The sequence below is a fragment of the Gavia stellata genome, chromosome Z (genome assembly GCF_030936135.1).
Source record: "Gavia stellata isolate bGavSte3 chromosome Z, bGavSte3.hap2, whole genome shotgun sequence".
NCBI classification, from domain to species: domain Eukaryota; kingdom Metazoa; phylum Chordata; class Aves; order Gaviiformes; family Gaviidae; genus Gavia; species Gavia stellata.
This window is the reverse complement of record NC_082637.1, coordinates 77,406,262-77,430,038: the sequence shown is the minus strand read 5'-3', so window position 1 is coordinate 77,430,038 and position 23,777 is coordinate 77,406,262. Positions and strand designations below refer to the sequence as shown.

The window sequence follows — 23,777 nt, the reverse complement described above, 5'->3', positions numbered from 1 at the left end:
CCGCACAGAAGGCAGGGGGTTCTTTCCCGTGTTGTCCCTCTCTCCCCACAATTTTTCACTTCTCTGTTCCCTACATACTGTATTTATCTCCCACCTCATCCCCCAGGGAATTACAAGGAAACCGCATCTGTGGTGGAAAGCACCTGGCATTCACCTTGCAGCTTGATTCAGAGACGGTTGAGGCTACCTGGAGGAGGTGCAGAGAAAAGCAACACAAATGAAGAACGGGAAGGTCTCTTTGGAGGCGTGACAAGGAAGTCTGGCAAGAGGTTGAGTGTGCAACGACTAGAGGAGGGAGCAGCAGATCCATAACCACATAAATGCTAAGCGCCTAAGAAGAGGAAGGCTTTACACGAAAGTGGAAGAGGCTGATTCGCATCTGCTCCTGCTGGGACCAGCTCATCTGCAGCAGTCCTGTCCTCTCAGCCACACCTGGCCTGAAGGGGCAGATCTCAAAAGGCATGAAGCAGGACAGGGGGGTTGGCCCATGTGATGTTGGGGAGTGTGTCACGGGCTCTGGGCATCATCATCCCAAACGTGCTGGCTCTCCAAGCTCCTGCTCTGCGTGCTGCCTACTGTGTGCTGAGGCTGCGTCCTGCGTCGCTGCACGTGTTGTGTATTTAACGTTAACAGGTCGCCATATAAACAGTCCGACTTTGCCAGCAAATGGTGATCCAGGGCTTAAAACAAAAAATCCCAGAGGCATTGCAGTCCGTTTTCAAGAGGTGTGATTTATTTAGCAATTGTGTATTTTGGCTTTCTGCTCGTTATGTTCAGCAGTGAAGCTCTGTGGGACTGCTTTACATTACACATGCCAAGTCATGGAAAGCCCTGCACCAGGGCATTAGTCATGAATCACCAGGGTTTGGGGAGAAGAAAAAATTAGACTTTTCCCTTTTTATACTTTTGCACTTGATAATGCCCTGAGTGATTAGTACTGCAGTTTTACCTTAGGAACACCAACTTTATTTTCTGTTATTTTGCTGAAGCAGACACTTGGTTTCTCTCAGTATATAAGTGATTAGCTTCTCCAACAAAAGGCAAGAGGTTAATCAACACTTTACCTAAGACCTCTTTTCTTCAAAATGTGAAACAGGAATTAGCATAGAGTCTTAAACGAGCTATGCTCAAACAGCATTGAAGTAATACTTTTTTTTCAGTTCTTCCTCCTTCCTATGGCTTTGCAAATCTGTGTGGACACATTCATTTCTATATATATGCCAACCAGCTTTGGTTTAGTCAATGTATCACCTTCTATGGTTAAATCAAAACTGGGGACACATTCTAGGACAAACATGTCCATGCACAGCAAAAAAAGGAAGGGAAAGGGAGAAGGGAGAGGGAGACAGGAGAGAAGAGGGAGAGGGAAAAGAAGCAGCAGGTTTGTTTGTGCAGGAAAACTTTTCTATGTAGCAACAAGAGGAGGTCTGAGGTTAAAAGGTGCTATTGTGGACTTGAAAGGAAGGAAGGAGGGCTGGTAGGAATCAGGAACAGAACTGATTAATAAAGTGATTTGCTTGAAATAACCCACCCCTTCATTGTCTCTGTGTTTCAGCCCTATACTATCTCCTGGAACAGACCAGCTCTTACCTCCACACAGACACGCTTTTTGAATAATTCTCCTCCACATCCAAAATACTAGTTCCCCCAATGAAGGGTATTTCTCGCACACTCCATATTACACATGCGAAATACTTTATTGTACTAGATACAACCTCTAAACATTTACAGTAAGTGCACTTAATAGCAATATTGTTTGCCAAACCTCACTGGCTCTCTCCATACTTGTGAGTTATAAACATGGTTTTGTTTAAACAGGAAAACAAATGAACAGATTCCTGAGTCTCCCACATACACTTCTGGTTATCAGAAGTTTATCACAGGCAAATGGGAACATTTCATGGAGGCTCTTGTTAAAATGCTGGCAGCTTATCAGCGGGCTGGATTTCCATACACCACAGAAGACAGCAGCATAGTTTAACATCCTTGGGTGTTTTTTTTTGTTTGGTGGTTTTTTTTTTTTTGTTTTGTTTTGTTTTGTTTTGTTTTTGTTTTTTTTTTATATCAGCCTTTTTTTTTCTCCTTGATAGACTTAGAAAACTGGAGCTGGGTGAATATCTTCTTGAAAAATCCCCTAAGAAAATGGGAGGAAAGAAAAGGGCACTTTTTCTTGAGGAGGTACAGCTGAACAGGTGTGAAAGTTAATACTCTTTAAGCTATGTGCATATTAGAAGTGGCCTTTCCAAGTAAACGGTAAAGCCTGTGCAATTCGGCTGAACAAATAAGATTGCAGTTGCAAAGCTCCTCCATACAGACATCAGTGTATAGCACAGACTGTTTTCTAATGGCAAGAACTGATCAGAAAGGACATGATAGGAAGACTTGCAATTGCAAATTGCTCAACAGGAAAGCTCTTAAGAGGACCAGAAAGGAAAAGCCTGTATTTGAGTTATGTTACTTCTGCAGCAGGTGGAAAAGAGCCAGTCCGCTAAGGCTGATCTCTGCCAGCTCCATCCCATCTCATGGTCAGAAGGGACCCAAAGGAATGACAGGTACAACAGGGATGGTGTCACACCTCAGCGTGGGGTGGAGACGACGCCCTAGAGAAACGCCTTTTTCAGCTCTGCTTTGCATCACCTTGATTCACAGTGATTGAAAGACAGACTACAGGTGTCTGCATCGAAGCCTCTCCATCAGGTGGCATCCTCTTTAATCCCACCTGGAGAGAACAATCTGCTGGGTGGGCTTTTATTTCTTTCACAGAAAAAGCAGGGTAGTTTTAGTCCATGGACACCTACTGCAGTGAGAACAAATGGAGCTGGTGGTGGTAGTGTTGCAGAGAGGAACCCCAGCTGGCTTTACAGTAGTTAAGCTTGGTATCTGGTAGAATAATTCTGGGGCAACGCAGACGTCAGAAGAAGCCACAAAACCTGCTTCAGAAGCAGAGCCCACTTGAGTTTCCCATGACAGATTGCTTCTGGGACCCAGGCTGGCCATGGCCAACCCCCGCTGACCACCACAGAGTTACAGAGCAAAAGACAGGCTCCTTGGAGTGACCTGAAAAGTTTCATCTCAGAGCAATGCCATACGGGGCGAAATTTATGCTGATACTGAAAAGTTACTTTGGAGGAGAAGCAGAACTAAAATGCTGGATATAAAAATATGTCCTTTCCTCATCAAGTCCAATCATTAATCCAACACCACCACACCCACTAAACCATGTCCCGCCGTGCCATGGTTTATTGGGCATGGTGGTGTTGGGTTAATGGTTGGACTTGATGATCTTACAGGTCTTTTCCAACCTTAATGATTCTGTGATTCTGTGACACCCAAGTTACCCAGGCTTAGCTTGCGCCCTTTCTTTTTCACCAAGCAACCTACGCCAAGCCTTCGCTGCCAGCTTGTTTAAGCAGTGCCACAGCTGTGACTAGTTGGGAAAGACAGAGTTAAAAAACCAATTGGGGATCTTGGTGCAGCTATTAAAAAAACCCTGTTAAGGGTGCACTGCGGACAGACAGGTATGCTTGGTTTCAGGAATCACTGACAAAGCTCTCAGTTGGCCTGCCCTTTCTCCTTGCGACAGTTACCTGCCCAGCTTTGAGCATCCCAGTTAGCACCCAGCCTGAAGCTACCAAGAGATCTCAGAAAACATGGAGCAAAAAAGGGGTTGACAAGAAATGCAACGTCTGTCAAACACAGAATGTATTTTCAACTTTTAATGTAAATGCTGTGATTAACAGCTCTGTGGACCAATGGGTCACCCAGCCTCTCTAAATGTGACAGCAACAGAGAGTTAAATTTTTACTTAATAATCCTTCATTCAAAGGCAATCTTTTCAATTAGTTTTCAGACTTGTGGTGCCACTGAGAAAACAAAGTAGGAAAAACACATTTTCTTTGACCTGCAAATGATTTCATCAACCATTTTCCTTTTAATACACAACTCCCCACCGGTACAGTTGCTGAAACAAACACCAGTACATTTGAACTTCAAGAGGATTTACTTGGACCAGAGGCAGCCAGCAACAGAAGAATTTTAATGACTGTGGGAGGATCGTTGGTATTTTAAGAAGTCTTCTAAAACCTTTTGAAAGATTTGAGATAAGTAAAAATAAGTGGAGCAATTTTTTTTCCCTAAGTACTTTGCACCATGTTTTCAAATAGCAGAAGTGAGTTCTACAACTGCACAATGAAGCTGGAAAATCTGAACAGGGAAACAAAAGTTTAAAAAAAATCTGAGACGAAAACAAGTGGCATGGGAACCACTCTAAAGAAGAGAGCAAATGAATCCTTCTATTCCAAGCTCTTGTTTTTATTCTCTTTGCTCACAGCAGCTTTAATTTCATTAGCTTGCAAAGAAACACTCAATCCACAGATCAGATTTCTCAAGGATATAGGGAGATCATGTCAACAAAACAAAGCACTAATCAAATTTTTAAACAGCAGCCACATGCTCAGTGAGTTCCTCTAGTGGAATCGTACAAGCAACGTTTGCATCCTGTTGCCTTTGATCTAAAGCATTGCACTTCACCTTTTAGAAGAAAAAGCCACCTGCTGCCAGAAGTGCTCCCGGATTACTCTACCCCACGACTGAAATTTAACTGCTGTTAAGAGTTCAAAAGGTCCAGCTTCTTGAATTGTCGAGTGCCTCCTCGGAGAAGGGCTGATCGATCTACCCAGGCAGCAACTGCTACCTGTCGCAATGACAATGAGAATAGAAAAGCCTCCTTGGGCAGCCGTCTTCACAAGGGGCCTCTGGACCCACCCGTGTGTCATAAACAATCGTACCCCTGGCTTAAAATTATTCACCTGCAGCTTCTCCAAAACCACCACACTTTCAGCACGCTACGCTGGGGTGAATGATTTGCTGCTATTTCTTAACATCACCCTCTCACCCTATCCAGGAGAGATTCAATAAAAAGCATGCAAACAGCAGTAAAAAGGACACTTGGAAAGGGTAACCCCCCCGAAAAATAGTGTCTATGGTGTCCTCCTTTTGTGGGGAAGTTGGGGACAGGAAAAAGTGCTCTCCCTGGATCCAGGGAAGAAAGCAACACCGAGCACTCTCGAGAAAAGGAAATTGGTTTTCAGTCAGATGTCCCATTTTTGGAGGCACTCGTACCCTCTCCTTTCTTCTGCTTACCTGCACTAGCTCAAACATCATGCAGGCACTAAGAAAATTTTATGAGTGGCTTAGCAAGCAGATGCTTTTAAATGAAAAAGTTCATACTGCCTGTTCTTCTCTTTCTCAGTACAGTCATGTGGATAAAAAACAAATCAACCTTTACATTCACTTGCTCTCAAACACAGTCAGAAAAAAGAGCTGTTTTGGCCAAAGCAAGTGTGACATTCAATACGTTGGTCAACCGGCAGATAATGCTGCTTTTATCCCCTCTGCCCACTCCATCTTCTACAGTGTCCACACAAATTTGGCTTGACAGTACAGGTGAATTTCAGTTTTACTGAAAGCAGTGGCAAAACTTTCCCTTTATTCAGTGGAGACGCGTTTTGCTCACTTGCTGCTCTTCCCTCTCTCAGCAAGGAACTGCCTTTTCCAAGCAATTTTATGCTTGGAAGCATAAAATCCAAGCATCTCTTTCAAGCAAGAGATGTTAAAAACTCTGCTTTTTGCTGAGCTGACCATCTCCCCTCCATTTCTTCCCTGCCCAAATGGGAGAATATTGTCCCTTATGTTACATTCCAGTATGTTACATTGGCGGCTACACCTCTGAAATTTTTTTTTTTTTTTGTTTGTTTGTTATAGAGGCAAATTACAATGAGGAAAATGGCCCCAGGAATTTACTGTTGATATATTTTACATTGTTAGGAGAACACACAGTTTCCCAGAGAAAGGTCCCAAGTTTTTTATCAGCAAGATCCCATCTTTGCTCACATTTACCCCTGTGAATGAGTTTTGATTAATGTCACTGATTCTCAGTAACCGAGATTCTCATGACTGGCATTTCTCTTCGAAATAGCCATATATGAAAAAATCCATCTGTTAGCTTAGCTATTCATAACAATGTGCATGTGTGGCTATGATACGTAGCACGGTCCAGTCATTTGCAATAGACTACTACATACGTTGTCTTGACTTTACAAAATAAAATTGTACCTTGGTTTTTAGTAGCCCACTGCTTTTGAAATGAAGGGTGCATCATGTAAAAGATACCCTACAAGTATTTCTCAGTGCAAAAATGCAGAGGGTGTTTTGTTTTCAGTTACAAGAAAGGTTCCATAAAAATGTATACATTTTTTTCATGTTAAAAATCCCTTTGCTTTCTGCCATGAACAAGAAAAGCATTCCAATGCCATAAATACTTTTTTTTTTTTTTCAAATCTACCAACCTGACTGTAGCCCTTTAAGAGCCTTAGGGATGTGTTCTACTTTAAGAACTTGTCCATGAAAAACTTGGGACCCCTCGCATGTTACACATTTCATACCGCACTTCAAAGAAGAATGTTAAATACCTTGTGACTAAAGTACTGTTTATTTCATAATCTAAACAAACACTGGAATACAGTCTATGCTTTTCTACTTTCCTGCAGACTTTACAACGAGCTTTTTTTTTTTTTCATAATTAAAACAATCTGCATACACACAGAACATGCATGCTCTCTAACACCAGTAATGAAGGTAAGAAGAATCAGTTTCCATCATCTTCCTGTTGCCTGTATTAGAAAAAAATACTTTTTTTTTTACTGTAGTTATGGCAGTGTGGCTAAGGATACGAAGACTAGAGCACAGTTTTACTCCCTGCAGAGAAAATGTTCATCACAAGCATGCTGATGGTGATAAATATTACATGTCTATTAAATGATAGGCATACTTTTATCCCCTTTACTCCCTTTTTAAAAAGACTAAGTGGCTACATGTAAATGCAGTGAAGCAGGTATAAGCTTAATTAATCAGAGTTGATTCAGACTGGCACCAAGACGCAGCGAAGTCTGACGAAGTCTCAGCAAGGCTTTCCATGGGCTACCGACGACCTCCGCCACAAGGCATCTGCCTTCTACTTTTTGAAAGTAGAAATCAAAGGCCTTGCAGCACAGCCAGTCCTGTGGACGGGGTGGACCGCGCCAGTGTGCTGGGCTCCCTGGAAAAGACGCGCTTGTAGTCCATTAGTGTTTGAGAAAACCTTGTGAGTGGGTTACCTTCCCCGGGGCCATGCACCCACCCCGCTCCGCGGCACAGCCCGCTGCTGTGCCTCGGCCGCGTGGCTGGTGGTGGTTTTACACCACCGAGTGGTCGTTGCTGTGGACGCCAGCCAAGATGGTGTGGTTAAGTGAGGACGCCGACCGGTCTGAGCCTTCAGTGGGGCCGTTGGCGCTCTCGCTGCGCTGGCAGCAGAGGATCTGCTTGAAGGTCGCGCTCATCTCCTTGTCCCGGTAAGAGTAGATGATGGGGTTCATGGCGGAGTTGAACTCTGCCAGGAGCAGGAAAAATTTTTCATAGGCCAGGACGTTGCACTGGGGACAGCAAACATCAAGGAGCAGCAAGACTAATCCTGGGGTCCAGCAGATTATGAAAGCACCTAGGAAGAGAAAGAGCAGACAAAACACAACAAAACCCACAAATATACTAATGCACCATTACTCGTCAAGACGCTATGAGAACCATCCAACTGGAAGCAGCAATGGTTAATTTTCTCATTCAAGAGTATCGTTCCCACACTATTTCTTCACTGACCTGATGAGAGGGCCGCCTTTCAAAGATCTGTAAATGGTTATGGGCAGCACATCAAAAGAGCAAGGCATTCCCCCCCACACTCACCATCTGAAACATTCTCTGCTTGGCAAATACATTTGCATTTAAAGTTGATAATGGGGAACATTTTCTCCCTTCAGCTAGAGACCTCTGACTAATCAATCTCTTGATCAGGAGAAACAATGCTGCAATTTTCTTCTCAAACTAATAACAACAAAGAAAACCTTTCTGCGAGTGCTGTGACTGAAGCATCAGTAATAGAAAAAGAGTGGTGCAGGCAGCAATTCTCAAGAAAAAGAAAGCCTGGGTCTTGTTAATCCATTTCGGCCCCATTATGTAATGGAAAGTCCTAAACACACATCCTTCTTGCACTGAAATGTCGCCCTTCAACAGATCTACTTCTTTTCTTAGGGCTCTATTCAACAGAAATTCAGAGGCTCCTCAGGCTTCAATAGTGTAAATGCCAAAGAGCCTTACCCTGATTAAAATGCTTCCCCCTCCTTTCTCTGCTTTGCAAAGCTCTGAGAGGGATAAAGCCTGGAACAAAATTCGGAGTTCAGTGCAGAAATGAAATCAAACGCCTTGCACTTTATTGGGAGTACCAAGTTAAACGAAGATGCTAACTCCCTGCAAGGTCGAAGAGGTTTTAAATACAAGCACCGCTGGGGAAGCCCTTACACACCAATCATGTCAGAACAAAGACAGTGCTCCTGAGGTTTTCCAGGCTGACATGCTTGGCTGGGGTGGAAACCGAGGTCTTATCATCAGTGGGCAGGCTTAGCACAGGCAGAGGCAATAACGGCTTCCCAGCACTACCCGCTGAGCACAGTTCTCAAGCAGGTTCTCCTGTCACTGGGGTGTTTATTTGTTAACGTCCTGCCTCCATTTTTTTCTGCAGTGATGCTCTCTGCTGGCCTAGCAGCTGACTACAGTCAGTCTCTGCAGCACGCAGCCTTTTTGGCATGCCTGCCAAGAAGGTGCCGGCTATTTCCAGCTTGGGCAGTGGTGGCTGTAGGCTGTGCAGACACCTTTCCGTCTGGATACCAAACCCACCTAGATCAAACAGAAGAATGTTTCCTGAAGGGCTTTGCAAACACGCGGGGTGTGCCGGGCTACAGACATTGGTTGCCAACCAGGCAACCACACACAGGCTTTCTACACACCAAAAAGCATCCCTAAACTGAGCTTGCTTGCAGCTGATGGTGCCACAGTGCCACTCAATGCCTATCACTTTGCTGACCAACAAAGCTTGCAAAAGTAAAGTAGCTGGGAGGCAAACTGCCAGCTGCCAGTACAAAGCACCAATGTCTTTGGCCAAATGACTTTGTTAGGGGCTGGCAGCAATTTTACAGAAAAGGGATGAAACTATCCCACGCCGAGGTGGCATCAAATACATGAATCCACTTCATAGCTTTTGTCTGCAGCTCTTTCGGATTCCAGAAGTCCTAGAAAAGAGTACTTGAAACCCATGCAAAGGACTACGGTCTTTTGTTCCTTGTACCAGTTCCCAGAAGAGTAGTAAACTGCACCTTTTTATTTGCAGGATTGTCCACATTGATACAGAGGCTGCCCTCTGCACAGAGCAGCTCTGCTGAGCCGGTTTCTGCAGAAACCAAGACAATCTTTCAAATTCAACCACTCGCTGCCGAAACTATGCGTGTTGTGTTCAACCTCCTAGCTAGTGAGGCAGCAGTGGACTTTGTTCCAGCTTGAGCATGTATTTTCTTCATTACAGGCTGCCTCGGGAGAACAACATCAGAGACGGGAACACTGCAAGTCATGGGATCTATAGTCAAGGACAAAAGACGATGACAGCATCCTCACCAGGCCTGTAGCAGAGAAGTCCAGTGTGGGAACAATGGAGCTGACAGAAAAGCTCTCCTCGTGTTGTTCAAAGTTGCAATTGAAAGCTTCCAATTTTCCAGACATTTTTTTGGTGTTTTTTTTTTTTTCAAATCTGTTGTTGAGAAACTCAGTATGTCAAACAGAACATTCTTTGCTATCGTTTTTAGGTATGTTAAAAGCAGCAACAGCAAGAAGCAGTATAGTAAGGCAGGTAGGCATTTGCCCCTGAGGAAGCCCCAAAGTCTTTGACAAAATTCCACATGCAGCCCACTGCACTGAATACTGGTCTCAGGTGGAGTTTCTGAGCCTCTCTGGGCTCCTCAGTATCTCAAATCGGTCCAACAACCTACATGCTGAGGCTTGACATGGTTGCAGTCAAGAAAAAGTGGACTGCGATTGAGCAAGCAACGAAATGCTCTGTGCAGCTCATGCTACACTGAAGAAAGATAAAAACAAAGAGTCACCTTCCCACCCAGCTCTGGAAGCAAAAGGAAGTCATTATTCTGCAAGTTGCCACCCTGCTGCTCACGCCAGGCTGGGAGCTGGGTCAATGACGTGCTGGCAGCCAGGGTGTCGAGAGAAGAAACTGACGCTGCCCAGCTCCAGACCCGCTTGGCTAAACGTGGGCTGTCCGCTGCCCTGTCCCCAGCTGCAGGCCAGGCTGACTTTCCAACCTGTTTTCTCTGTGCGGCAGCGGTGGCAGCAGCAGAGCACACAGCATCCAGGACCCCACCTTTGTGCAAACAGGGCTAGCTTCAAGCTTCTGAACAGACGGCTCATTTGTTATTGGGAAGTAAAAGCCATTGAAGTCAGCCCCATTCAGTCTAGTGGGTTTTGGTTTACTTTAGCCTCTGGGATTTTCCTAGCAAAACTTCCCACCATGCTAATGGCTCCTGTGGCTTATTAAGTTAAGTGCTTGCAAATGGTGACAAACAATGCCTTGGGTTTTCTCACTTGTTATTTAACTGTCAGTACCCTGGAAAATACTGGAAAGCATCACTCACGGTAAGGGCATTTTTGAGTTAGGTACTATGCAAGGAACATAAAAATGTCAGGCTCCTATTACTTCAGACTTCTTTCCCTGGAAGGAAAATGAAGGCTTGAAATTTATTTTTTCTACTTCTTACTTGGAATATTTGTCAAAGTAAAGTGATACTAAGCTAAAAGTGAGGTTAAATTCTTCCGCTTCCAGAAATCTGTTGTGCATTGATTTCACCAAGAATTATGATCTAAAAATATCACATCTAATAAAACAAAGAGATCCAAAAGCTTCCTGCTGCCATATACTGAAAAGCCTTAGGCATACACCAAAATCCTGATGTATTTTTCTGCTCAGGAATAGAACTGAGAGAAGCCCAAAGTACAGTGTGAGCAATTTCCAGGTGCATCTTAACATTTTACAAACTCAGTCAAACCCACGTTACAATGATCTATTGCATTCGGTGAATCAAATCTGCTCATCTTGGTGGATCTATCATTGTCATGCCATGGCACTAGGAGAGCCCAACATGCATGAATAAAATCACAGATGCCATGTCCTTGGGAGGCTGAAGAGCACTGTTTCCCGGACAGATAGTGCCTTGGGGTCATACCTCCAAGCTGGGCAGTCCTTAGAGGCGCTGGCACTGCACAAAGCTGACCAAGCTGTTTAATTGCAGCAGGAGGAACATCCCTATGGTGCATGGCCAAAGTCTGCCCTGCGGGTCTGGCAAGGAAGGGACCGGTGAGGAAGAAATGGCCATCAGGCTGAGGGTTGAGTGGCTAGCCATAAGATAGGAAAGCCTGAGGGAACCAGAGAAATGGCACTGCAGCTTTTAAAAAGATTTAAGGAGACAAGAGGGGAAGGGTCCCTATAGACTGAGAAGCACATTTTACAGCAGGAAATCTGAGTTACAACAAAGCAGACATGACACTAATTTCATCTTCTGTTGCTGTGTGATACCTCTCACCCAGGGCTGAAACTCCCAACTCCTCATGCATAGTCTGTCTTGCTGTGCTGTGGCAGAAGTCCACTGGGGGCTTTCCAATGACCATGATATGACTACATCACATCTGTCTTGAACCCTTGTCGGGGGCACCAGTGCAGATTGTATTTCCATGGTAGGTGCATGCTTGGAAACTCCTGGGTAAGTGTGGCATGCCCTCACAGCAAGATTTGATTGCAATAGAGTAAAAACTGTTGTGGGCAGTAGGCATATGAAACCAACCATGATAAATCACAGAAAAATGAATGACTAGAAAAACAGAAGAGAAAACAATTCCAAAAACCAGCAGCATAAAAGAAACAAGCTACATGAGAATAAACACTGACTAACTAGTCACTCATTACTAGGTCCTTGGTCCTCTCAGGAATGTTTGCAAAATCAACACAAAAAACTGCAGACAGTACAGAAAGATAAATTAGGAAAAAAGGATATGACAGAAACAGCCTCTTAAAACACAGAAGTATTAATTCAAGGCTGTACTTGAATGACAGATCACCTCTGTGCTACTGCTGTCAAGCATGCCTGCTGGTTTAGTTTATCACTAAGCACTGACCATTCAGGATGACTTCTTTTCCTGTCTTAAATTGATGCCTGTATTTACAAAAACTTGGTAAGAACCAAAGCAAGTAAGAGCCCCCCTTCTGAGAAGCAGACATACCCGGAGGATCTGACATGGTTAGTGGAAAAGAGGTTAAAGAGGGGGGGAAAAACAGTGTCAGTTTGTCTTGTGGAGCTTTCTTTTGTTTTTCAACGAGCCAAAAGGCAGACACCCAGGCTTGGGGAAGTGACTTCCAAGCGACCATCCCGCTACATGCAAGGCAAGAACATTTGGTCCAGTTTTATCCTAGGGCTGCAGATGAAATCGTTTTATTGTTGCTGCAGATGGAAAACGAGCCTTGTTTTAGCAGGACACTGATCAACTGCAGTATATTTTTGTGTTAGGCTGCGCTCTGGGGAGGATGTAAGAAGTTCACAAACAACATGCTGGAGGCACGCTGGCACCCGGCCCCTGGGACTGCTCGGGGCCGGCCTTGGCAGGGGGTGGCATTGAAGAGCACCCCAAGGCTTGCCTGCCATCCCCCTCCCGGCAGCTCCCCGGGGCTGCGGTGTCCCTGTGCCACCCCAGGGGTGGGCAGCCGGTCAAGGATGCAATTTCAGCCTCCAACACTCAGCCGGGACACCAAGGACCCACACACGGCCACCTCCCAGTGACCAGACTGGATGGCTACTCGTAAAACTTCTCAGGTTAGCAGGCGAAGCATTTCCTAAGCAGCACTTTTTTTTTCGTTTTTCCTTTTGCCTTGGACAGTGTAAGTCTGCGTTTATTCCATGAACATTTATTTTCCTCTAACTCGCAACAGCAAAATAAAAGAAGTGCTTCTGCTCCTGCCAAGTCACATACCCCCGTCCCTCGGAGGCTCTGGTGGGATGCAGCTCTTGTCAACGCACACCTATTCTGAAACACCCCTTTTCTGCTGCTTAACCATATTGTGTCCCTTTCATGGGTCATCTTCCACCCATCCTGGGTGTTGACCCTGACTTTACTGTTTTCTGGCATGGTCTCACACTCACCCTGGAAATTCCTCACACAGAGAAGTCCGTATGGAAGGGAAAAATATGGAAAGGGCCTCTTTTGGGGAGTGAGCGGAGAGAAGGGGGGAAAAATATCTCGCTTGTGTTTGCAGTTTTGTTAAGATCACAGAAACAGGATAAGGCACTACGATATCAAAGACAGAAGAGACCCACTCCAGCTGAACTGCAGGGACATGTACGTTCTGCCACTGTTGCCCACCTCCCCTTGACCACCCGCTGTCCTCTCCAAACCCCCTCCTGTTCTCAGTGGCACCTGTGACAGGCAGCCACACCACCTCTTCCACTGGGACAACGGTGACCAAGAGAGGAAAGGACACTGAACATCGCTATCAGTTACCAACAGGGAGCAGGGTCTTGCTGCACTTTCTGCAGGCTGAAAGGAATGCTATGGGGATACGATTTGTTTTATTTAACAAAACCATAGCCAAAAAGGGCTACAGAAATGCCTGGCATTTTCCATGTCCCGATACAATCCCACTCTCAGCAGGGAAAGCCACTTGCTATGCTAGCTGAGGAGGAAGCTCATCAGATGCAACACAACTGCACTTCTTCATGCCCTAGCCATGTGTAAGCTCTATCAATAACTCTCCTAATCATACTGCATCTTATCTTGTGCATAGCATGAATAGAGGTAAGTACTGCAGGAAACAGCGCTTATTTGCAGCTATGTAGTGTCTTCCCCAGATACAAATATTAGATAATGAAATCTAAAATGAATGCTGAATTATTATATATGCAAAAGATTCATGAAGATCATTTATCAGGCTGTAAACATACATAGTGTAGGAGTAATTCTTCTCATTCTAGTCTGACATAATTTTCCCCAATTTTGCCACAACGTTACTACAATATAGCTTATAGTTCTTGGTGGATGAAAACACAGTTGTTGCTGTTATTTGTAGTTTCTGCTGGAAATAGTCAGCATTGGGGTAAGGTTTGCTTCCACCCATGGAATTTTTATGTGAAAAAATAAAATGTGACTACCACATATGGACCGGATTAACAAATGTAAAATGATCCTATGCTAAATTTGGCAAATTCTGCAGAACTTCAGATATGAAAGGCTTGCCTCTCCATCCACAGACTCCAAAAGGCTCGGGGAGTATGACAGTGAAAGACAGTCCTTGAAAAATACCCCAGGCAGGGGAGAGCAGCATGCAGCGTGCCAGTAAGAATGGTCTTGTTGAAAAGGGTGGTATCAAACCCCCTTTGTTTATTTAAGGTGTCTTTATTTAAGGAAGCTGTATGAATTTTGAATGAGTGAGAGATTTGTAGCACACTCCTTCCGCAGTTTCTGATTGAGTGCAAAATGCTGCTTTCTCTGACATGTGTCTGTAAGACTTTGACACAACGTCTCCTTTAGGTTTCAAGCCAAACATTTCTCTGGTGGGGCTGTGTGTGAAAGGAAGGAGAGGGTGTCTCCAGCAGTGCAAATAGGAGATGAGAAACAAAGCAAAGCTAAATAAAATCTACATTCATATTTATGAAACAGTATCTTACATGTAGTTCTCATAATATGATCTGGAGCAAGAGGACCCCAGCAAAATTACACAACTAGGGGGTATACGGGAGGAGCCGGGGTGGTATGAGCGATCAGCCAGCCTTTCACAACACCGTACTTGCCCCATCCCTGGGGAACCCCGTTCTAGTCTCCCATGATGTGAACAGCTCTGAACGTGCAGATTATAGATAAAACCCTGGCCTCAGCTTTTCCAGGTATCTGAACTCCACATGAAAAGTTGACAGGTTTGCCAGATTTTTCAGTCTACTGCACCCATAGTTTGCAAAGGGATTTTTAAATAAACTGTTTCTGTGAGTACTGCATCCATTCCCTGATTTCCTGCCTTGTCCACAGCTATACGCACATGCACACTCCAACCTCTTCCTGAATCCTGTTCTGGGATTTCGAGCTGTTAAGTTTGGTGAGACTTTGCACAAAATAACAGCTGGATCATGTAGGAACACAGAAATCATGTCTTGCTCCAAAATTTATTTCCCCTCTCCAGGAGGAATACAGTATGTGTCTGCTTCAAACATCTGTCTTCAGATGAACTCCTGTGCATAGAATTAATTTGGTGTTTAAGGCATGGCTATCTTTGTCAACAAATCACCCCCTCTCTGAGGGACCTGGCTGCTTCCCTCTTGAAGCATTTATCCGGTTTAAATTGTGCTAATGACTTAACATGAAAGCTTCCTTGGGGCTCTGCCTGTGCTCTAGCTGGGCTGGGAGGCGCAGCATGCCTTGCCCACAAACAGTGAAGTTCTAGTGTATGTTAGCATCGCCCCATCTGGGCCTTAATATTTAGTATTTCACCTGTTCATCTCTTTAACTCTCATCACCTTCTTTCATTTCAGAAAAAATAAAATGAAGTAAAAAACTCTTCCTAAATGGACATGCAGTCTTGACCACAACTGATACTCCTGCTGGCATCCTGACTCGAGGCTGGCCTCTGCTCTCCCTGTTCTCTTCCAACGCTCACATCACCACATTGCTCCTGGCAATGTATCATTTGAATACTCACTCTTACAAATTCCTCAGTGAAATCTTTAGGTCAAAGTCCTCCTTTTAAACCAGACACACTTCTGCATCTACACCTGCTGCATGTAGGGCCAACTGAAGATACACCTGACCCACTGTGGTCTTCCACAGGGTGCCGACAACAACCATTAGCCAACACCCCATTGGCACCACTAGCCGCACGACTGCCATCTCCGAGCATGAAGATGCTCAGACAGAAAACGCCTGTGGTCGGTGGGGCTGCATCGACAGCCATCACACCTTCCCATTTCTTGGGGTGGCTGACACCTTTGGTCTTCTCTTCCTGCTTCAGTTTGCAAGCCCAGACCAGAGGTAATGAAGAGCTGGTTTCTCTCAGTAGGACTCGCAAATGGCAGCTGTGGGAGTCCTCATGAGCTCAATCTCTGCAGTCCTTCGCACCCGCCGCCCCTGAGTGCTTGCTGCCAGGTGCTGGAGGCAGGGTATGCTGACACTCGGCCTCCTGGCTTTCCTTCTGGAGGTCCCGTCTCCTGCGTGTCTTCCCACCTGGACGCTGGGTGGACTTTCCACAGAGCCTGGCACCAGCTGCAGATGTTTCAGATACTGCGTGGGTCTCCAAGCCTTCGAGTATCTCTGTAGCATCTGAAGCTTTTGAAGTTTGAAACAGCAGCAGACAGAAAAGCCAGGGAAGGACCAATAACAAAACAAAACAAACTGCAGAGAAAATGAGACATGGGCAGAAGCAAGCCATCAGAACTGACCGGTGCATTTCATGGGGGCTCATTAAACTCTAGCCCAGGTTAACGCTTGCTTGGTGTCATCTGCCTGCTGCTTCCAGTCCTGCAAAATGAATTCGCTGGTCTCCAGCCAGCTGATCCAGCCGCCCTCAAGTATTCCTTGGCTGATGTCTCTGAAGGAGAAATCAAGTGCTAATGCAAATGGAGGAGATGAGGACTGTTTTTCAACTGACACCTGCAAACCAAAGGTGTTCGAATACCGCCTTGTTTCAAATGTATGCTTATTGTAGTCTTAAAGAACACCTTGTGAAGATGGCATGTGCAGTCCACATTCCAAAAAGAGAACCAAAAGCTTGAGCTCATGGCAATTTATCCACATCCATTTGAGTCCCTCAAAACAAAAGGTTGCTAAGGAAAAATGGAATTTGCCACTTACTTATCTAGTGACTGTAGGAAAGAGACGGTACTCCCCCCACTGCCCCCTGCAAAAGAAGAAAGTAAGCCTTTTATCTATAAAAAGCATTTTAGACAAAAACAGGAAATCATTAAATGCCAATGGTCAGGATTCCAACTGATTTCTAAATTCATAAAGATATGTGAAGCTAATCTCTGAATAAAAGCCTGGCTGTTGCCAAAGCAATCTGAGTATTTATCTCTGTGTAAAGACAAACAGTAGTCCCTGTGGAGTTTCGCTGTTGCCAAAAACCTGACACACAGAGGAAATTTTGGTATCTTTTTCAACTTTCAGGCATGCTAAATGAGCCTTTATGCTCTATTATGGACACAAATGCTCCTACAGTCCCAAATCAGCAGCGGTAGCTTGGCTGGAAAAGGAGCACAAAAGCCCAGCTGAGAAGAGGCTCCTGAGGCTCATGGTACTGGTGTCCCTGGGTCATGGTGACACAGGACAAAGAAAAGCAGGCAACAGATGTCTGGGGAATGCTAGAAGCAAGAAGCTGCCTTTCAGTCCATACCTGGCATCCCACTTGCATCCCTTAGTCCAAACTCAGCCAGGGTCCTCTGTACGGGCACTGACTGCTCATGGTCGTGACTTGAGGTGCCGGGTGGGGGACAGACCCACCCCCAAAATGGCAAGAGGACCCTGTCCTAGGGGTCTGGGTGAGTCTTTCAGGTCCCGGATGTGGGGCAGCTGGAGGTGACCAGGTCTGGTGGCAACGTGAACGTGCCTATGCAAACGTGAAGGCTCATGGCAAGAGGTCATCTGAGGCAGGAGTGGGACAGCTGGCACCCTGCAGGCAGGGCTCACAGACCGGACTCTGTTCTGCCTGCCTCCGCGAGGTATATTTAGTGTGCTTGGGACCTGGGTGTTTCACCGCTTCTCTAGTACCTGCAGTTTTCAATCACAGAAAAATCATTCACGGCCAAGTTGAAAAAACCCTGTTTTGCCCACTTTTCCTTTGGAAATCTATATATCCCCTGTGGTACTCTGGTACTTTCCCAGGGATGGTCACAATGTTACACTCAAACAATAGTTTGTTTAGCAGATTTCAGACAACTTTCGTACAAGAGATTGTTTAATTGTATTTTCTTTTGTTGTTAAGGACATTGAGTGTTACTGGTATTATGTTTGGATAAGCTCCAGTTGCAACACAAGTTTCCAAATGAAGCATGGGTGGATGCAGTTTAATATGCAAAGGACTGCTTTGATTCTTACATAAGATGAAACTAATCATATTAGAAGAAAAATATTAGCCTCTATCTGCTTCCTTAATAGGAATAAAATTTGTTTCTCCCATGCTAGTATCAGACTATGAATAGGAGAAAGTGTTACAAAAAGGTAGAGATACTTAAAATGACTGTTCTACCTCAACTGCAAGAAAACTGTGCGTACTTTTATTTTTATATATCCATACTGCAATTTATTTGATTAAACCTAGCTGTTTAAGCTGTGGTAGACACCCCTTGAGGGAATTGCGTTAAGACCGGTTACACAAAACAGTTTTAAGAAGCAGAATCTGCCATGACAGCTGTGCTCCTCTGGGAAAATGAAGGGCATGAGCTCTGGAGAGGACAAGAGAGGAAAAGCCCTCTTGGTTAAGGGGATGTCACTCCAGAATAAATCTTCCTGGAAAATCAGTCTGTCTTTTGGATATGTTAGGATAGTCTCCTCCCCAGAAAGACCCTCTACTCTTCATCTGAATGTTAACAAATCAAAATACTGCCTTAAAGCAGAAGCAGCCTTGGACAGACTACATGAACAACAGTGCTATAGTAAGTCACCTGTACACCTCACCACCCAAGCAGTGTTAAAGCCATACAGACACGGCTCAGGCTATCAGACTACCAGACAGGTGTCTACAAATAGCAATGATAAAACAGAGGGAGGATAAAGCCTCGTGATAGCAGACAGACACAGCATTGCACTTGACAAGAGAAGCACTGAGTGAAGAATTTGCTTTTGGTAAGTATATACTGATGGCTTATCACAGACGTAAATTCCAGGTTTTAGCACTTAATTCTATACGTCCTTGTTTAAACCTGTCTAGATGAGGTTAATAACTTGGGCAGAAAGTACAGCTTTTGGTCTATGTTTCTACACTGAAGATGAGACATGGTTTAAAGGGATGCAGCTACCTCTTGCTTCTCACAGATGCCTCTGACCTCCCTTGGAACATCTGATTTTCCCTATCTGGATGAGATGCCATTATACTGTAACTTACATCTTAGGTGTCAGGGAGAGCGAAAGATTAGTATTTTACCAACTTCTATGAAGCCAGTCTCTGGATTCATTAAAAATATTACCATGCAGAAAGAAGCACTGCAACAGTGTACAGTAGGTACTTTTTTCCCTGTCAGAAGGGTGTTTACCATCCTGCAGCATATAATTTTACTGCGGTAATGACAGTATTTCCTACACTTAAAATGGGAAATACAGTGAACAAGTCTGGAAATGTTTCATTGCTGGTGGTAAATATCTGGCTTCCAGTGGCAGCTTCTCTGTGATTTCCTTTGTATTTACCATTACAGAATTATGTTCCTTTACAGTCTTCAGGCAAACACAGAAGACAGCATTGATAAAATTCAGCCTTTATTTCAACTCATAGCTTCAAGAATCTCATTGTCAAATCATGCATTATACTGGGGAAAAAAAGGTGCATCTTCAGCTAGTCCTTTCTCTCACCAATACACACCTGTGAAAAATCTTGGGAATGCAGCTATCGGGGGGAGCGATGCTTTGCACAGTTCTGTTTTATGTCATTAGGTCAGGACAAGCAGTCAAAAACCAAAGCAAGGGAAAAATTCAGACTAGATTAGACACCCTCATCACTACAAACGAGGGAATCCCAGTCTCATCCATTCAAAGGGTTAGCCATTAAAACTGCTTCTGGGTTAGATGAGCAATGTGTCCTCTGACTATGACCGAGTTTCCCCACATTTCATGCATTTATCGAAGACATGAGTTTGATTCGGCATACTGAACTGATCCTGGTGTGTTTCAGTTGCTTTTTGGGAACAGCGCACTACCTTTGGCAGTCTGCTCTCCTGTTCTAAATTTAACCCCTGCTAAGCAAAGTATGGCACCTAAAAACGTCCAAGAATAGCACTTGCCTTTCAACTGCTGTGTTAGCACCACATCCTGCGTCACTGCGGCTTAAAGATTTCTATATAAATAGCCTCTGAAACCACAAAAAAGAGCACTATCATACTATTTTGAAGGTTGCTCAATCTGCATGTTTCTGAGGATGTGACTCCTTTGACCTCCAGCACACTGTTTGTTCCAGTGTCCCCTTAAAAGACTGTAGATTTTGGCTATGATAAAAAGGAACAATAATAATGAAGAAAAAGAAAAAAAGCACTAAGTCTTCTCTTTCAGTTCACTTACTCTCACCTACTCATGAAAGAGCAATTGTATTGCAGCAGAATACTGAAATACTTCCAATACCAAAACTGGGCTGCTTCCCAGGCACCTTCATCTCTTTCGGGGGTGTTCATGAGAAGTGCCAGACAAAGGTCATTTAAAGCCAGCCCCTACCTACCAAGCAAGCAAGGAAGAGGTGTTAACATTGCTGCTTTCTCTATAGCATGCGTTGACTGCAGCTTGGCTTTGTCCTGGGTCTTCTGCTGCTGGGCATGAAAGAGCCGTCTCTGTTCCCACTGCACTCTTAGCCTCTCTAATGAGACTGCCAAAGACGACAGTAATTATTTTCTACTGTCACCTGTTTTCAGACTAAGGCTGAAGCCAGCTCGCCTCTCACAGAGAAGGCAAGCTGCCGCGAGGGCAGAGCTCGTGGCCCTGCTCATGCAAGCGCTCCCCACGGACCTGCTGGGGACTGTGCTGCTTCTGCAGGGCAAGAACTTGAAAATTCTTCCCTTTTAGCACTCTCTGCTTGCCAGGGACTTCAGTCTTCAGGGGATAAGGGATTTAAATGCCATTCAATGTAAAATCTTCAGCAGATGAAAACAAAACCATCTAGACGTTTTCAAAATACAAAAGACGTTTTAAACAATTCTCTGAGATGCAGACCAAACCGATCTAGTAATACTTCACATCACCATTATGTACAGCAGGGAAGTACATTATTTTTTAAAATATCCGCTAGTAACAGTTTGATCAGATGTGGCAGATCAGCTATGTACAGTGCAGGCCACACCAATGGCTGCCAGAGGCAGAAGGTATTTGCTTCACACTTGGAAAGCCTGAGACTGCATGCAGAGAATGACAAAGCAGTGGCATCCAAAAAGCAAGCCTAATTTGTTCTGCATGCTCTGAACGGCCCTTAGATCCATCTAATCCCCTCCAACTGATCCCGCACGCAATGCCCACCAGCCACATCTGCCTGGCACACTGCTCTGATCACTCCGTGGGAACTCTGTTCTAGATGCAGGGTTGGGATGTCTGCTCAAAGAAAGGGGAGAGCATATAAGCAGGGAGCCAGCCGTCAAAGAAATTGTCACTCCACTGACTACCAGAAGCAGTTGTAAAAACAAACAGTGGCAAATGGTACAGCTGCATTGAAAGCAGGCCTCTGAAAGAAGAACAAAAGGTTACTCCATACTCACTCTGTGGAAAACCACAGAAGTTTCTGCAAGGTTATCAGTCCTTAAAAGAAGATCTTAGTCTGTCTAGGCCATCTACTGTATTGCATCCTTCTGCTTTAAACAATACGGGGTTGCAATCATGGATACAGGTTGCAAAATAGAAAACTTAACTAGCGTAACATCAGCTGTTATTCCCCAATGGAAGAGGAACTGAAGGACCAAGACTTCTACCAAACCATAAAGGCAATTTCCAGCTGGATTACCTTCAGCAGCTGCAGAGGTCTGCAGCTCAGCTATGGGGCTGAGGAGGCAGCAAATCGATGGACTAGCAGAAGGGGTAAAACAGGGCCACGATGATTAAAAAAGGCAAATTCCTGCTGCCAGCTTCTGGATTGCTCCATGTTCGAAAAACCTGCAGCACCAAGCAGACAGGCTGTGCCCACCGGTATTGCTCAATGGTACCAGCACGTGTCCCGGAGGTGGGACCTGAGGTTGCAGAAAGTACCTGGTACTGCAATGCCGCATCAGTACAGCACCTACTCTGAGCACTCCTCCTCCAGCACGCACCCAAAACAGTGCCTGCAGGATCATTCAGATGTTTTAAACTATTGTGAGCAGTGCTGAATTAAGTCAGATTATTTTGGGACAGACACGCTGATATATGAATTCGCAAGACTTCTGCAGGTTTTTTTAGCAGGTATTTGTGAGCTTGCACCTAAAGCACGCAGGAGGCTGCGTGAGATAAACTGAGAGCTTTGAAGCAAAAGGCCCTCCACTGAGGAATTTTTGGGTTAAAAAAAAAAAAAGGCAAAAAAGCAATTAGTACGTTGTAAGCAAATGGCTTGCAAAATCCTTCTACTCAGCAAAGTAATTGCTTCCAAGTACCTCTGCTGCTCTAAATGAAATACACAGCTTTTTTTCTTCTTCAGAAAAGAGTAAAACCCCTTAACTATTCAGCAACACATTGAAGGAAGCCAATCAGAGCTGACCTCATTTTCTTTTAAAATGTTTTAACAATGAAAGGAATATTGAGGCAACATTGAGGTAAACTCCAACACAGCAGCAGTGTCTAGGGGAAGTGCATAAAGGAGAAGCCCTGATGCAAACTCAGATCAGCCTTTGATGGCCTCCATTTAAAGCTCCTGGTGATACTTGCTGCCTTCTCACCGTTTTTCTGCAGAGGTCAGAGCAGTGGCCATAACAAAACCAGGCTAGCAAAATTAGGGATGAATGCAGCCAGGCAGAGAGGCCATTTCGGTGCTGTACGAAAAGTCCATGCTTCTAGCTGCTTGTCTTTAATAGGCAGGCTTTGTAGCCTGGGGATTGATCACAGCTGTGTCTCAAATAATAAAGAGCCAAACCAACCAGCACAACAAGCTTCAGATCTGCCGGGTTCTTACTGGCTGTTCTGCCAACTATGAGGGGAGGAGAAGAGCATGGATTTTGTGTCTCTGGTACCATCTTGGAGAGACAAGGAACAAGGGATCAGCCCACTTGTACCTCCTTCAAAATTAATCATCATTCAGCTTCCTTAGTCACCTGGTGATGCCACAGCGTTTTTACTGGCACCAGTGCTCTCTCTGCTGTCCTGCCATCCGAACCCTAATATTGTAACTATGTTCATTCATGCTCTATCTATGTGCATAACAACCAGGCAGGTTTTCCAGACTGACCTACTGCAAGTTTGGTGATTCCAAGGAATTTCCAGCACATATTTTTCTGAAAACTCTGACTGTTTGTATTTAACATTGACTACACTCCTGCCTTAAACAGCATTTATCAGAGAAGGCACATGCAAGTTTCACCAGCTCTAACGCTTTTAAAGATGCAGCGTTGGCGTACGCGATGAGGCTGAACACAGCTGCGGGTGCAGGGCAGGTAACGTGGTTTGGGCAGGACGGAGTCTTCGCTCCCTGCTAATTTCATCAGTGCTTGGCTGATCTTATGCCTGAAGCTGTCTGAGCGCTTTGCAAAGCCCGCAGTGCTGGGATCCCACCTGAGCTGCTTGGGTTGGTGAGCTCCGGGCTCCGCTGCACGGGATGTTGTTCTGGGTTGCAATTCAGCTGCCCTTCTCCCTTATTGACACGGCTTATGTGCAGAGTTTGCTCTCCTCCTGCCTGACCCATAGCCGGACAAGCCCACATCAGTGCCCGAACCATGGGGGTTTTGCAAAATCCGAGCTGTGCGTGCCTGGGGAAGGGAATGAGCAAGAACGGGGAGGTGCAGCAGCACCGCTGGTCCCTGCTTCCCCTCTTAGCCTCCCAAAACCAGGAGAGTTTTGCCCCAGCAAGTCATAAACAGCATCATTCCCTCTCTGACAGTGCTGGCTCTTGTTTTGTCTCTGAATTGGCCTGGGAAGTTCACTTGAGATTAAAGCCTGCTACTGGTGCCCATCACTGTGACTGTCCAGTG

General features: G+C 45.0%; 1 protein-coding gene across 1 annotated transcript in view; it reads right to left on the bottom strand.

Moving 5' to 3' along the window:
- Positions 1-3,752: 3,752 nt before the first annotated feature.
- LPAR1 (lysophosphatidic acid receptor 1) overlaps positions 3,753-23,777 on the bottom strand; it is a 77,017-nt gene continuing 56,992 nt past the window's right edge. Inside the window, exon 4 of the mRNA XM_059833839.1 lies at positions 3,753-7,534. Within this exon, the coding sequence (XP_059689822.1) occupies positions 7,233-7,534 (302 nt within the window). The 3' untranslated portion in view covers positions 3,753-7,232. The remainder of the gene's footprint in view (positions 7,535-23,777) is intronic.